The 14,137-nt window shown below is 41.3% G+C and overlaps 1 protein-coding gene across 1 annotated transcript in view; it reads right to left on the minus strand.

Moving 5' to 3' along the window:
• Nucleotides 1-13,637, minus strand: part of LOC112250036 (gamma-aminobutyric acid receptor subunit rho-1-like) — a 31,989-nt gene extending 18,352 nt beyond the window's left edge. Inside the window, exons 1-3 of the mRNA XM_024419855.2 lie at nt 13,160-13,637; nt 7,059-7,109; nt 3,987-4,093 (exon numbers count right to left, since the gene is read on the minus strand). Coding sequence (XP_024275623.1) covers nt 3,987-4,093; nt 7,059-7,109; nt 13,160-13,266 — 265 coding nt within the window. The 5' untranslated portion in view covers nt 13,267-13,637. The remainder of the gene's footprint in view (nt 1-3,986; nt 4,094-7,058; nt 7,110-13,159) is intronic.
• Between the last annotated feature and the right edge of the window lie 500 nt (nt 13,638-14,137).

A 14,137-nucleotide genomic window follows, 5' to 3' on the forward strand; every position in this document is an offset into this window, starting at 1 on the left:
ATTGGGCTGGTCCAGAAACTGATCCGTTGGACCAGATACAGAACACATGTGGGTAAAGCAGAGGTTTAAAAATGTTTCATTGACTTTGATACTCTGAGATGATCCAATCAATCAAATCAAATCAAATTTTATTTGTCACATACACATGGTTAGCAGATGTTAATGCGAGTGTAGCGAAATGCTTGTGCTTCTAGTTCCGACAATGCAGTAATAACCAACAAGTAATCTAACTAACAATTCCAAAACTGTCTTATACACAGTGTAAGGGGATAAAGAATATGTACATAAGGATATATGAATGAGTGATGGTACAGAGCAGCATAGGCAAGATACAGTAGATGGTATCGAGTACAGTATATACATATGAGATGAGTATGTAAACAAAGTGGCATAGTTAAAGTGGCTAGTGATACATGTATTACATAAGGATGCAGTCGATGATATAGAGTACAGTATATACGTATGCATATGAGATGAATAATGTAGGGTAAGTAACATTATATAAGGTAGCATTGTTTAAAGTGGCTAGTGATATATTTACATCATTTCCCATCAATTCCCATTATTAAAGTGGCTGGAGTTGAGTCAGTGTCAGTGTGTTGGCAGCAGCCACTCAATGTTAGTGGTGGCTGTTTAACAGTCTGATGGCCTTGAGATAGAAGCTGTTTTTCAGTCTCTCGGTCCCAGCTTTGATGCACCTGTACTGACCTCGCCTTCTGGATGATAGCGGGGTGAACAGGCAGTGGCTCGGGTGATTGATGTCCTTGATGATCTTTATGGCCTTCCTGTAACATCGGGTGGTGTAGGTGTCCTGGAGGGCAGGTAGTTTGTCCCTGGTGATGCGTTGTGCAGACCTCACTACCCTCTGGAGAGCCTTACGGTTGAGGGCGGAGCAGTTGCCGTACCAGGCGGTGATACAGCCCGCCAGGATGCTCTCGATTGTGCATCTGTAGAAGTTTGTGAGTGCTTTTGGTGACAAGCCGAATTTCTTCAGCCTCCTGAGGTTGAAGAGGCGCTGCTGCGCCTTCTTCACGATGCTGTCTGTGTGAGTGGACCAATTCAGTTTGTCTGTGATGAGTATGCCGAGGAACTTAAAACTTGCTACCCTCTCCACTACTGTTCCATCGATGTGGAATGATGACTTTGTTTTGTACAATGCCCCTCGTCACCACAAACGACTTCAATGATGGCAGTCTCAGACTAAAGTATGTAGCGAACAACAGAGCAGTGGAAGAATATGTCATTTTCTAATTTGGGTGGCATCCTATTTATTAATTTGGGTGAACTAGCCCTGTAACATTGAGGGGGGGAACCCATCTGGTGGTCAGAACCTGGTAATATCAGGATTTCTCTGAACAGGGGAAAAAACATCACCAAATTCACTGGGAACACATTACATAGGATGAAGAAACAATACTCTGAGCAGCAGCTCCATACTACTTGTCAGACATAGAGAACTGATACTATATACTCGTTCGGTGGGATTGGCGTCAGGTGTGGAGGGTCTGTGGGAGGCTTTTGACCATTGCTTTGGATTCCTCATGTCTCATTGTTCAAATTTTTGGGGGTCCAAATCGGATGTTAGGTACTATATTTATTGAATTTTATATGAATCCTATAAATGTAAATAGCCAATTTGGATGCAATCAATTTTCTTAACTTCTCAAAGATCAAATCAAACTTTATTTGTCACAACAAGTGTAGACCTTACCGTCTAGTGTAGACCAAGTGTAGACCTTAAATGCTTACTTATATGCCCTTAACCAACAGTGCAGTTCAAGAGTTAAGAAAATATTTACAAAAGTAAAAAATTATAAAAAGTAACACAATAACATAACAATAACAAGGCTATATACAGTTGGTACCGGTACCGAGTCAGTGTGCTGGGGTACAGGTTAGAGGTAATTTGTACATGTAGGTAGGGGGGAAGTGACTATGCATAGATAATAAACAGCGAGTAGCAGCAGTGTACAAAACAAATGGGGGGTACAATGTAATAGTCCGGTGGCCATTTGATTAATTGTTCAGCAGTCTTTTGGCTTGGTGTTAGAAGCTGTTAAGGAGACTTTCGGTCCTAGACTTGGAGCTCCGGTACCACTTGCCGTGCGGTAGCAGAGAAAACAGTCTATGACTAGGGTGACTGGAGTCTCTGACAATTTTATGTGCTTTCCTCTGACACCGCCTATTATATAGGTCCTGGATTGCAGGAAGCTTGGCAAGTGATGTACTGGGCCGTACGCACTACCCTCTGTAGTGTCTTACGGTCAGATGCAGAGCAGTTGCCACACCAGGCAGTGATGCAACCGGTCAGGATGCTCTCGATGGTGCAGCTGTAGAACTTTTTGAGGATCTGAGGACCCATGCCAAATCTTTTCAGTCTTCTGAAGGGGAAAAGGTTTTGTCGTGCCCTCTTCACGACTGTCTTAGTGTGTTTGGACCATGATAGATCATTGGTGATGTGGGCACCAAGGAACTTGAAACTCTTGACCCGCTCCACTACAGCCCCGTTGATGTTAATGGGGGCCTGTTCGGCCCTCCTTTTCCTGTAGTCCATGATCAGCTCCTTTGTCTTGCTCACATTGAGGGAGAGGCTGTTGTCCTGGCACCACACTGCCAGTTCTCTGACCTCCTCCCTATAGGCTGCCTCATCGTTGTCAGCAAACTTAATGATGGCGTTGGAGACGTGTTTGGCCACGCAGTTCTGGGTGAACAGGGAGTACAGGAGGGGACTAAGTACACACCCCTGAGAGGTCCCAGTGTTGAGGATCAGCGTGGCAGACGTGTTGTTGCCTACATTTACCACCTCGGGGCGGCCGTCGGGAAGTCCAGAATCCAGTTGCAGAGGGAGGTGTTTAGTCCCAGGTTCATTAGCTTAGTGATGAGCTTCATGGGCACTATGGTGTTGAATGCTGAGCTGTAGTCCATGAACAGCCTTCTCACATAGGTGTTCCTTTTGTCCAGGTGGGAAAGGGCAGCATGGAGTGCGATTGGGATTGCGTCATCTGTGGATCTGTTGGGGGTGTATGCGAATTGGAGTGGGTCTAGGGTATCCGGGAGGAAGCTGTTGATGTGCGCCATGACCAGCCTTTCAAAGCAAGGAAGTGAAGGCAGGTTACCTTCGCTTCCTTGGGCACAGGGACTATGGTGGTCTGCTTGAAACATGTAGGTATTACAGACTCAGTCACGGAGAGGTTTAAAATGTCACTGAAGACACTTGCCAGTTGGTCCATGCATGCTTTGAGGCTTTGTGAATGTTGACCTGTTTAAAGGTCCTGCTCACATCGGCTACCGATATTTCAACAAAATAATGTTCTGTTTCTAACAACAGAAACCATTTCAGAACAATCTGAGTTGGTGGGTGTTGAAATCCTCTTTCTTGTGCTTTTTGAGATGGAACGACCCATACGTGTACTTCCGCTACTAATGTATCTGCTTCCCATGGGGCCCTTGGGAAGGGCCCGTAAGTAAGCATTTCACTGTTAGTCTATACCTGTTGTTTACAAAGCATGTGACAAATAAAAATGGATTGGATGGATTTCCTGAGTTCTGAGAACAGGCCAAATCTTAACTTGAGTAATGACAGTTGGAATTTTCCAATGCATGACTTACACTTAACGATGAGTCATGATTAAATTATTATTATACTTTTTAAAATTAAACCTTTATTTAGCTAGTCAGTTAAGAACAAATTCTTATTTAAAATTCTTATTTGACGTCCTACCCTGGCCAAACCCAGACGACACTGGACCAACTGTGCACCACCCTCAGTGCACCACTGCGCCACTCCCAATCAAGGTTGGATATGAACCAGGTACTGCAGTGACACCTCTTGCACTGCAGTGCAGATGCAGTGTCTTAGACCACTGCGCCACTCGGGAATCCAAAAATAAGAGTTGTCATCAGATATCAGTGAACTCTAGAATTTTACCAATAATGATCATTATAATTTGTACGTCACACAGTAAAGCGCAGTTAAAAAATCTCACCTCCAAAGCCAGGCCTCATTGTGAAGTCGTGGTCATTTATGCTTAAGAGCTGCTCTGACTTTGTCATGGTGGTTTTGGTCATATCTGGACTTCTTCTCAGTATAGGGCTGTGAGGAGTGGAGAAACATAATCAATAAAACAATCAATATTTAAAATTACACTTCTTGTGTCTCTAAACCTCTATAGCATACTGACTAGTCCCAGATTTGTTTGTGCTCTTGCCAATTCCATTGCTGCCATTGTCAAACCAAACATGATTAGCATGACAATGACGAGAAGTTGGCATGAATGCACAAACAGACTGGTACTCAGCCTATATCAAGACCACTTATCCTATGGAATGGGGCCATACACAGACACACACAACACGTGTCTAGCCTCCCCCCATTGTCATCAGAAGTTAAAGGGGCTTACCAGCTATAAGCTTATCAGGAAGTCCATTGAATTCCGATCATATTCATGAGGATTAATTCATTAGGGTAGTCTTTTTTCATATAAATTTGGAGCTATGCATCACAGGGCATATGAATTTGCCCTGACCCTGCAGATACTAAGGAAAAGGCTAGATTGCACAAGGTTTAGCTAGTTGCTTCAAAGCCAACTATTTTATACTCTGAGTATACTTTAACAAAAGCTGTGATCTTAGCCCTATTCGCCAGGGACTAGTATTACTATAGAACGTTGGTTATGTCTTTATTATCCCAGTACGTCCATTTTTACAGTAGATGAGTCGGACGGGATTTGTGTTACCAAACTGCCCCGGTAATAAAACAAAATTCCCATTCAAAATTGACCGTTATGACGGAGCCTCGGAATAGCCTAATATTGGCCTATTGGTCTTCAGTTCAGAGCAAGTCTAAATAATAATACATATCTATAAGAACCATGAACTGTAACCTATGCAGACATTTAATTAACTGAAATATTTGGCTATTTATTAATTCATTGGCACAATTGCATCCACTTTTTTAAAGGAAGTATGGCACTAGGAAAGTTGATATGTGACAAAACAGATCCTTCATCTGTAGGCTACATACATAGCACTTTGTTTTAAGCATACATTTTTTCCCCCATGTTCTTACCCATGGTTGCAGCACCTGTTAAACTCTGTACAGTTGTGGCCAAAAGTTTAGAGAATGACACAAATATTAATTTCCACAAAGTACAGTTGTGGCCAAAAGTTTAGAGAATGACACAAATATTAATTTCCACAAAGTTTGCTGCTTCAGTATCTTTAGATATTTATGTCAGATGTTACTATGGAATACTGAAGTATAATTACAAGCATTTCATAAGGGTCAAAGGCTTTTATTGATAATTACATGAAGTTGATGCAAAGAGTCAATATTTGCAGTGTTGACCCTTCTTTTTCAAGACCTCTGCAATCTGCCCTGGCATGCTGTCAATTAAAGTCTGGGCCACATCCTGACTGATGGCAGCCCATTCTTGCATAATCAATGCTTGGAGTTTGTCAGAATTTGTGGGGTTTTGTTTGTCCACCCACCTCTTGAGGATTGACCACAAGTTCTCAATGGGATTCAGGTCTGGGGAGTTTCCTGGCCATGGACCCAACATATCGATGTGTTGGTCCCCGAGCCACTTAGTTATCACTTTTGCCTTATGCAAGGTGCTCCATCATGCTGGAAAAGGCATTGTTCGTCACCAAACTGTTCCTGGATAGTTGGGAGAAGTTGTTCTCGGAGGATGTGTTGGTACCATTCTTTATTCATGGCTGTGTTCTTCAGCAAAATTGTGAGTGAGCCCACTCCCTTGGCTGAGAAGCAACCCCACACATGAATGGTCTCAGGATGCTTTATTGTTGGCATGACACAGGACTGATGATAGCGCTCACCTCTTCTCCGGACAAGCTTTTTTACAGATGCCTCAAACTATCGGGAAGGGGATTCATCAGAGGAAATGACTTTACCAGTCCTCAGCAGTCCAATCCCTGTACCTTTTGCAGAATATCAGTCTGTCCCTGATGTTTTTCCTGGAGAGAAGTGGCTTCTTTGCTGCCCTTCTTGACACCAGGCCATCCTCCAAAGGTCTTTGCCTCACTGTGTGTGAAGATGCACTCACAGCTGCCTGCTACCATTCCTGAGCAAGCTCTGTATTGGTGGTGCCCCGATCCCGCAGCTGAATCAACGTTAGGAGACGGTCCTGGTGCTTGCTGGACTTTCTTGGGCGCCCTCAAGCCTTCTTCACAACAATTGAAACGCTCTCCTTGAAGTTCTTGATGATCCGATAAATGGTTGATTTAGGTGCAATCTTACTGGCCGCAATATTCTTGCCTGTGAAGCCCTTTTTGTGCAAAGCAATGATGACGGCACGTGTTTCCTTGCAGGTAACCATGGCTGACAGAGGAAGAACAATGATTTCAAGCACCACCCTCATTCTGAAGGTTCCAGTCTGTTATTCAAACTCAATCAACATGACAGAGTGATCTCCAGCCTTGCCCTCGTCAACACTCACACCTGTGTTAACGAGAGAATCACTAACATGATGTCAGCTGGTCCTTTTGTGGCAGGGCTGAAATGCAGTGGAAATGTTTTTGGGGGATTCAGTTCATTTGCATGGCAAAGAGGGACTTTGCAATGAATTTGCAATTCATCTGATCACTCTTCATAACATTCAGGAGTATATGCAAATTGCCTTCATACAAACTGAGCCAGCAGACTTTGTGAAAATTAATATTTGTGTCATTCTCAAAACTTTTGGCCACGACTGTAATATCCCTCAAAACACAGGGATGATGATTCACACGGGATAAGTATTATCAGAGGACCTGGGAGATTGCCGAGAAACAGTAGGTATTTAGTGCTAGGATAATAACCTTTCTGCCAAGTAAAAATGACTGGCATGACAAATTCAGACGGAACTAAAAAGACGGATGTGATGATTTGTGCTCGTGCACATAATTACATTACCTGAGGTTCCCCATGAAATCTAGTTATTTACTTATTTAAAGCCCTAAGTAAATAATCCTGTGGTAATAGTTGCTTTGTTCCCCTAAATCAGATCCTCTCGACTATACTCTGTCTGTAACATTGTATTTAGATGAAGGATTCTTACCTGCTAACTTTTTGACGTCCTTGTACAGTCGATGGTACTTCTCGTTTGAATCTATAAGAAAAACAAGAAAAATTAGATGTAAAGGAGACTACATTCAACACCATAGACGATTCCAACAGCTCATCAGAAGAGTTTGTCAGAAGCCCCCTGTGCATCTTTAAAAAATAACACAACAATCAATTTGCAACAGCATTCGTCCACTTGTTGGTAGTATTGTAGAACAGAGTATTGCTTAAAGCATTGCTTGAAAGTGGGAAGTACAGTATGATAGGGCCCTGGTCAAAAGTAGTGCACTATATGAGTGATTCTACAAAAAGTGGTGCAAATTGGGGGTTGGTTATTCTAATTTTTGAAGCGCACATCTCTTCCAATTTACAGTATGTCAGACAGATTTACTCCTCACACACTTTGTTTGTATTGCATATTTGAAAATAGTGTCCTAAATTGCTTGTTAGGCACTACATTTGTCACTACCGAAACGTAGTGAAAAGTTGCAGTGAAGGGAGAACCATGCACAGTAGTGATCAGATTCACTTTATAAATTGTATTTGTATACAACATTTACTAAATAGTTCAAACATGATTTTTAACTGGATTTTCAAAACCTTGACTTTCTCTCAGCACCACTCATTGGGAGGGAGACTAGAGCAGACCCAGAAGTTCTGACACACATTTGAGCACCCCAGGACGGTCCATTTACTTTGTGCTGTTATAATTTATGCTAATGTGATTCCATTGGGGCAGTTCCCCCCTCATAGTAAATAGCTGGCAAAACAATCCAAGCAATGTTCGCACGGTCTATGCGCCCACGGAGGCGGAGCTGCTGCTGCCGGCAGTCACTGAGGTTGCAAAGCAGTAAGTACCTGAACAGCTTGTTTTTAACAAAATATTTTTGAAACAGGATAATGTACATATTTACCACACTTTTATGATCATTTAAAACATAATCCATTTATCTTATTAAAAAAAAGAAACTTGAGTAAAGTTATGTAATACAGTAATAGTACAGTACAGTAGAGTAGGGTACAGTAGGGTACAGTACAATGCAAAAAAGTACAGGACAGTACATTATAGACATCTATTTTTGGTCCAAAAATGTCAACGTTTGGGCTCTTTATATTTCTATGTTGTCCATTGTTTCGGTTGTGACCATTTCGGTTTGGACAATTTAGACTTATTTATTTTTATCCCCAATTTCATGGTATCCAATTGGTAGTTACAGTCCTGTACCATTGCTGCAACTCCCGTAGGAGAGGCGAAGGTCGAGAGCCGTGCATCGTCCTAAACACAACCCAGTCAAGCCACACTGCTTCTTGACACAACGCCCACTTAACCCAGAAGCCAGCCGCGTCAGAGGAAGCAATGTACACCTGGCAACCGTGTCAGTGTGCATTGCGTCCGGCCTGCCACAGGAGTCGCAAGTGCGCAATGAGACAGGAACATCCCTGCCGGCCAAAACCTCCCCTAGCCCGGACGACGCTGGGCCAATTGTGTGCCACCCCATGGGTCTATTTAAAGATCCGCACCTTTTTTTCAATTTTTGCCTAAAATTACATACCCAAATCTAACTGCCTGTAGCTCTGGTGTTTTGCGGGTACTATTTAATAAAGCTGCCAGTTGAGGACTTGTGAGGCGTCTGTTTACAAACTAGACACTAATGTACTTGTCCTCTTGCCCAGTTGTGCAGTGTTAGTTTAGTCCAGGCAGCTGCTAGGACTACTCAGCACCATTTATGAGTCTGCAGATTAAAAGCTCTATCTGCGCAGGTTAAAAGCACTTTAGGAGAATATTCACCAGGCTATTAGAGCAGTCACTGCTTTAGCAGGGAGGGATTCACTGATGTAATCTTTTTTTCTATAAATATATCTTAATCTGAGAATTATGATATGATTCTCTCATGACATACAAGTTTCATAAAAAATGTTTTTTATTATGTAAATTTGTTTCAGAATGACAGTAAGCAAATTCAGTTTGCAGATGATTTTTGAATGGCTTTAGAATGCGTCAAGTCAAAGCTTGACTGTTTTTGTCCATTTATGATTTGCAATGAATATCCAATTTAAGACAATCTTATTTGTAGAGTCCCTTCAACAACATAGTTTCATATCAGTATAGAGTACAAAAGCCCTTTATGCCTATATACACACTCAAAATGATAAACATACCAAGCAGAATTATCTTGGCAACTATAATAAAACATCTGTCAGACTATAAAAACAAATTCAAAGCAGTGTTAAAAATCAAATCAGCGTTTATTGGTCACATACATAGATTTGCAGATGTTATCACAGCTGTGGCGAAATGCTTGTGCTTCTAGCTCCAACAGTGCAGTAACACCTAGGAAAAGGCATTACTCTGAAAGAACTCTGATGGCAAGCAGAGAGAATTATGGGTGACCTACCTACCCAAATCTGGTTGACCTAAAAGTCTAAAGATGTGCAACTTCTTTTCCTATTTGGCTAAAAATGGTCAAATCATGCTTCAAACATCATGCATCCTGAGTGGAAATCGTGCTGTTCAAATCCACTGGAATCGTCACACACATATACAGCATGAGTAAATCAATGACATATTCTTCTCACAAGGTCAGACATGATTAATGTTGGGACTATGATCCTCTCTAGGTATTTTAAAGTCAAGTAAAGGAAGGTGTACACTGGGTGTCACAAAGAGAAATTCTGAGGAAAAACAACTTAATCTCAACACTCTCAGCAAATGCCCCTGGGCATTACAGTATCGATGATTCAATTGTTATAGGCAGGGACAGACTGAATTGGTAATGCTATGGTCTTCAATGATGATCAGAGTTCCCATGCCCTTCTATTGTCATACGGGATTGGCCCATCAGCAGAAGGGTGAGGTCAGCACATCCATTTGTGGTTTAACACAGGGTTTCCCGAACTCGGGCCGTTCTGTGCCATATGTCAACCGTTAAACCAGGGTTTCTGCACGTTTTGTTTTTCGGCCTAGCATTACACAGCTGATTCAAATAATCAAAGCTTGATGATGAGTTGGTTATTTGAATCGATGCAATATCTGGGAACTAAAATAAACACATCCAATCCGAGGTCTAAACGAGTACAACATTTATCCCCCCAGCCCCCTCACAACAAACACACTAAAAACAGGCTAATGATTATGCAAAAGGCCCAAAATGTGATGTTTTTGCTCTCAGCACTAGACAACATAAAACAGTGAGAAAAGCAGCTATACAGAAATTTGGTGAAAGGACAGCATTAAGAAATGTAGTTCGGTTTTATAACTAAACTAAGGTTCAAGGATCAAAGCAATTGGAGCTTTGAGGGATACAGGAGATCATCGCTACTTTAAACATAGTGGTTATAGAGATTACAGTGTACTATGGGCCCTCATTTGTGCAATGTAATTTGTGCAATACAGTGCAAGACACACAGATAGTGCCTGTTTGAATACATTGGGTCAATATGACCCAATGATTCATGTATTTTGTTGCAGCTTGAGAGGTGGACTTTATTTTTTTATTTTATTTCACCTTTATTTAACCAGGTAGGCCAGTTGAGAACAAGTTCTCATTTGCAACTGCGACCTGGCCAAGATAAAGCATAGCAGTGTGAGCAGACAACACAGAGTTACACATGGAATAAACAATTACCAAGTCAATAACACAGTAGAAAACAAAAGGGGGAGTCTATATACAATGTGTGCAAAAGGCATGAGGAGGTAGGCGAATAATTACAATTTTGCAGATTAACACTGGAGTGATAAATGATCAGATGGTCATGTACAGGTAGAGATATTGGTGTGCAAAAGAGCAAGTAAATAAATAAAAACAGTATGGGGATGAGGTAGGTGAAAATGGGTGGGCTATTTACCAATAGACTATGTACAGCAGCAGCGATCGGTTAGCTGCTCAGATAGCTGATGTTTGAAGTTGGTGAGGGAGATAAAAGTCTCCAACTTCAGATGTGTTGCGATGTGATTGGCCTGGACAAGCACTGGTAAAAAGCCATGGCGATGGCTAAATGTGCTGCGACCAATATCAGTTTCTGGACCTCGAGGTCACTGATGTAATCAGAACACCTGCTCTCTCAATATTCCTGGGCCACTAAGTTCCTGTATGTACCCAGCTTGCCCTGACAGTGCCCACCATTGATGTGAAGTAGGGGTTCAGAGCATGGTGAAGAAGCACTGTAGGAATAAGCTTATTCTGTTTAGTCAGGTTGAAGCTGCGGCAAGCACTGCTATTCTGCAAGAGTGTATAGACTATGACATACTGTATGCAGCACAAATGGAGCTAATTCCTAATCTATAAAATCAACCAATCTAGACGGTGACATCATTGATGTATTAAAAATCACTTTTAATTACACTGGGATTTTGCTCTTTTGCTTTCCAATCAAATAACCTCCAGGCAGCAAAGCCACAACAATAACAATAAACAAAATAGCACAGATTACGTAATCTGAGTAAGTGATTTTTCTAACCACGAACTGTCACCTTGTCACCAACAATCCCCTCTATACTGTATCAAGTATTAGCATTCCATCCAAGCCACCTAAACAATACAGACTGGCACAAAAAATACATAGCATAATACAGAATTATTAAATACTGACATTTTTATAAATATTCCCTTCAAAAATGATAACATCTGGTAATTCAGGTATTTTTTCATCTAGTTATGTAGATCTATGGTTATATAGAGTAGTCCTTGGATGAATTACAGAAAAAAGTGTTTGGGTGAAAATCTCTTCTTTTTTTAAGTTAAATGTTCTGTTACCTAAATAACGTTGTTGACTCATCTTATACTCATAACTGTGGCCAAAGCATAAATTGGAGAGAAAAAAAAACACTAAAAATCCCACCTCAAACTTGTATCTCAAACATTAAAAATGCCTGCTATTTCCACATAGAGAATTATGTCATCCTGCCTCAATGGCTGAGCTGGCCAATCAGCGGTCTACTCACGTTAATATTTTTTAAAACTTCTAATGGCTGGGGGCTGGGTTTCTACTAAGCTAACCTACGTAATTGGGGTGGCAGGTAGCCTAGTGCTTAGAGCATTGGGTCAGTAACCAAAAGGTTGTTCTTAACTGACTTGCCTAGTAAAATATATATATATACATTTTAAGATGGTCACACCAAGGATAATTTCGCTATTTGATTTAGAATTGTAGGGCCCCTGTAAAGAAAACATATATAAAATATATTTGATGAAACATTGAATTTGGCCCTTATGCTTTTAGACCAGGATTTCTATTCATTTGTTTTACCCATATTTAATCCCTAAAGTACTTCCATATATACTTCCATGAATTTTTTTAACTGGTACTGGGCTACCTTCAGACACGTTTTGTGAGGCTTGTGGGCCCAGAGCAAAACAACCCACATGAATGTGTTCATGGGAGTCTCATCTTCCCATAGAGGGGTCATATTAGTTTGTAGCCCAAACCGTTCGTACGCTCCTAGACGTTTTCGTGAGCAAGGCCGACATTTGCGGATGCGGTGGGTTGAGAAGCATCCCGTGCAAAAAACATTCATTTTGATGCTGACTTTTGTTTTATGATAATTCGATTTTCGAGGGGGAAATGGACATCTACTCTAGGGGGTTCATTGACCGGTATATGCCCACACCAGTCTGTATGCCCACACCAGTCTGTATGCCCACACCAGTCTTATGCTGAAACTATTCAAAACACAGAAAAAGCAGCTTTTGAACGTACTTAATTATAACAACAAAAGTATTTCACGATTGTAATTAATTATAGGTCACATTTAATAGAAATCTGTAAACACTGGACAGTTACCTTAAATCAAATATAAAGGACATGCTGTTCCAACAGTGCAGCGCAAGTGATTGTCATCTTGAGCGTCAGTGATAGCACATACATTAATTACAGTCCTCCCGCGCTTTTTATCGATTGTCGTTCAGCCTATACCCGCCAATAATAGGCCTACCCACAGCACAGGTTCAACAGTTAAAACTTTCACAAGAAGCAAGAGCATGTTTCTCCGAATTCATTAGCTTATAGATCCTAGTCATCTCAATGCACATCTTGACATTTTGATCATTTCACTCACATCTACACTCAATCATTTAAAGCCTAAGTATTGTAGGCTACCTGATTTGGCTGTAGGTCTGGCGCACGTGTCCCCTCGGACCAATTGACCTGCCAGAAGCACCGACCATCCAGACAAGTAGCAGCAGAAGTAGGACATCCGTGGACATAGTTTCCACACTGACAGCGTTCTTGACCCAGTTGTCCAAAAGTCCAGTTTCAGAAAATAAAGGCTACAGTGAAAACGTTTTACGTGCCTCTGGCATGATCCTTGGTAGGCTACCGTTCGCGTCAAATCAATGTGAAATACTACAGACACATATACACACTGAAACATGCCACAGTATTTGATCTCACTGTCGGGAAAGCAATTTCGTCTAAACCTATAAATCCTTCCACGTCAGATGGCTCGGATTTTCTCCCTATCAGTATATGTGAGCATATAGCCTACGCCCTGTTTTCCGTCTGTCAAGAGCAGATTCCGTTTGCCAGGTTAAAAGGTGAGTGCAGTTCTCAGAAATGAGAGATTCCCGTCCCTACACCCTAGCCTAAAGATAGTTACGTATTTGAGCACATGATATGATATTGTTAGGCTATAGGGCGGGAATTATTGAAAATGATCATGTGGGCTGGACTGCCTCAGAACACGTGGCTAAGGAACATACACTCTACCAAAAGTTTTGAAATACACTTTTTCATAAAGTAAATCCTATAACAATCTATCTGTTTAAACAATGGCTATTCACTATTCATTGTTTTCACAACAATGTCCACTCATTGTTTTCATAATACCATATTGACAGCAGCCTCTAGTCAAATAAAACTACTGAGTTGTAATGTATACGCTAAAACATTGCAATTACTACATTTTGTAATCTATGGGTAGGCTACATTAGCAGCCCACATCGGATATAGTTTTCACAAGGCTAAACAGAGCTGTATGCTGCTGCATGAAACACCAGCACAAACATAACTGTCACCACAATCATTCCTGATGCTTTTTAAGTAAATCCAAAAAGCTATTTACAGTAGTGAGAGGAG

The sequence above is a fragment of the Oncorhynchus tshawytscha genome, linkage group LG05, assembly GCF_018296145.1.
Source record: "Oncorhynchus tshawytscha isolate Ot180627B linkage group LG05, Otsh_v2.0, whole genome shotgun sequence".
Lineage (NCBI taxonomy): Eukaryota > Metazoa > Chordata > Actinopteri > Salmoniformes > Salmonidae > Oncorhynchus > Oncorhynchus tshawytscha.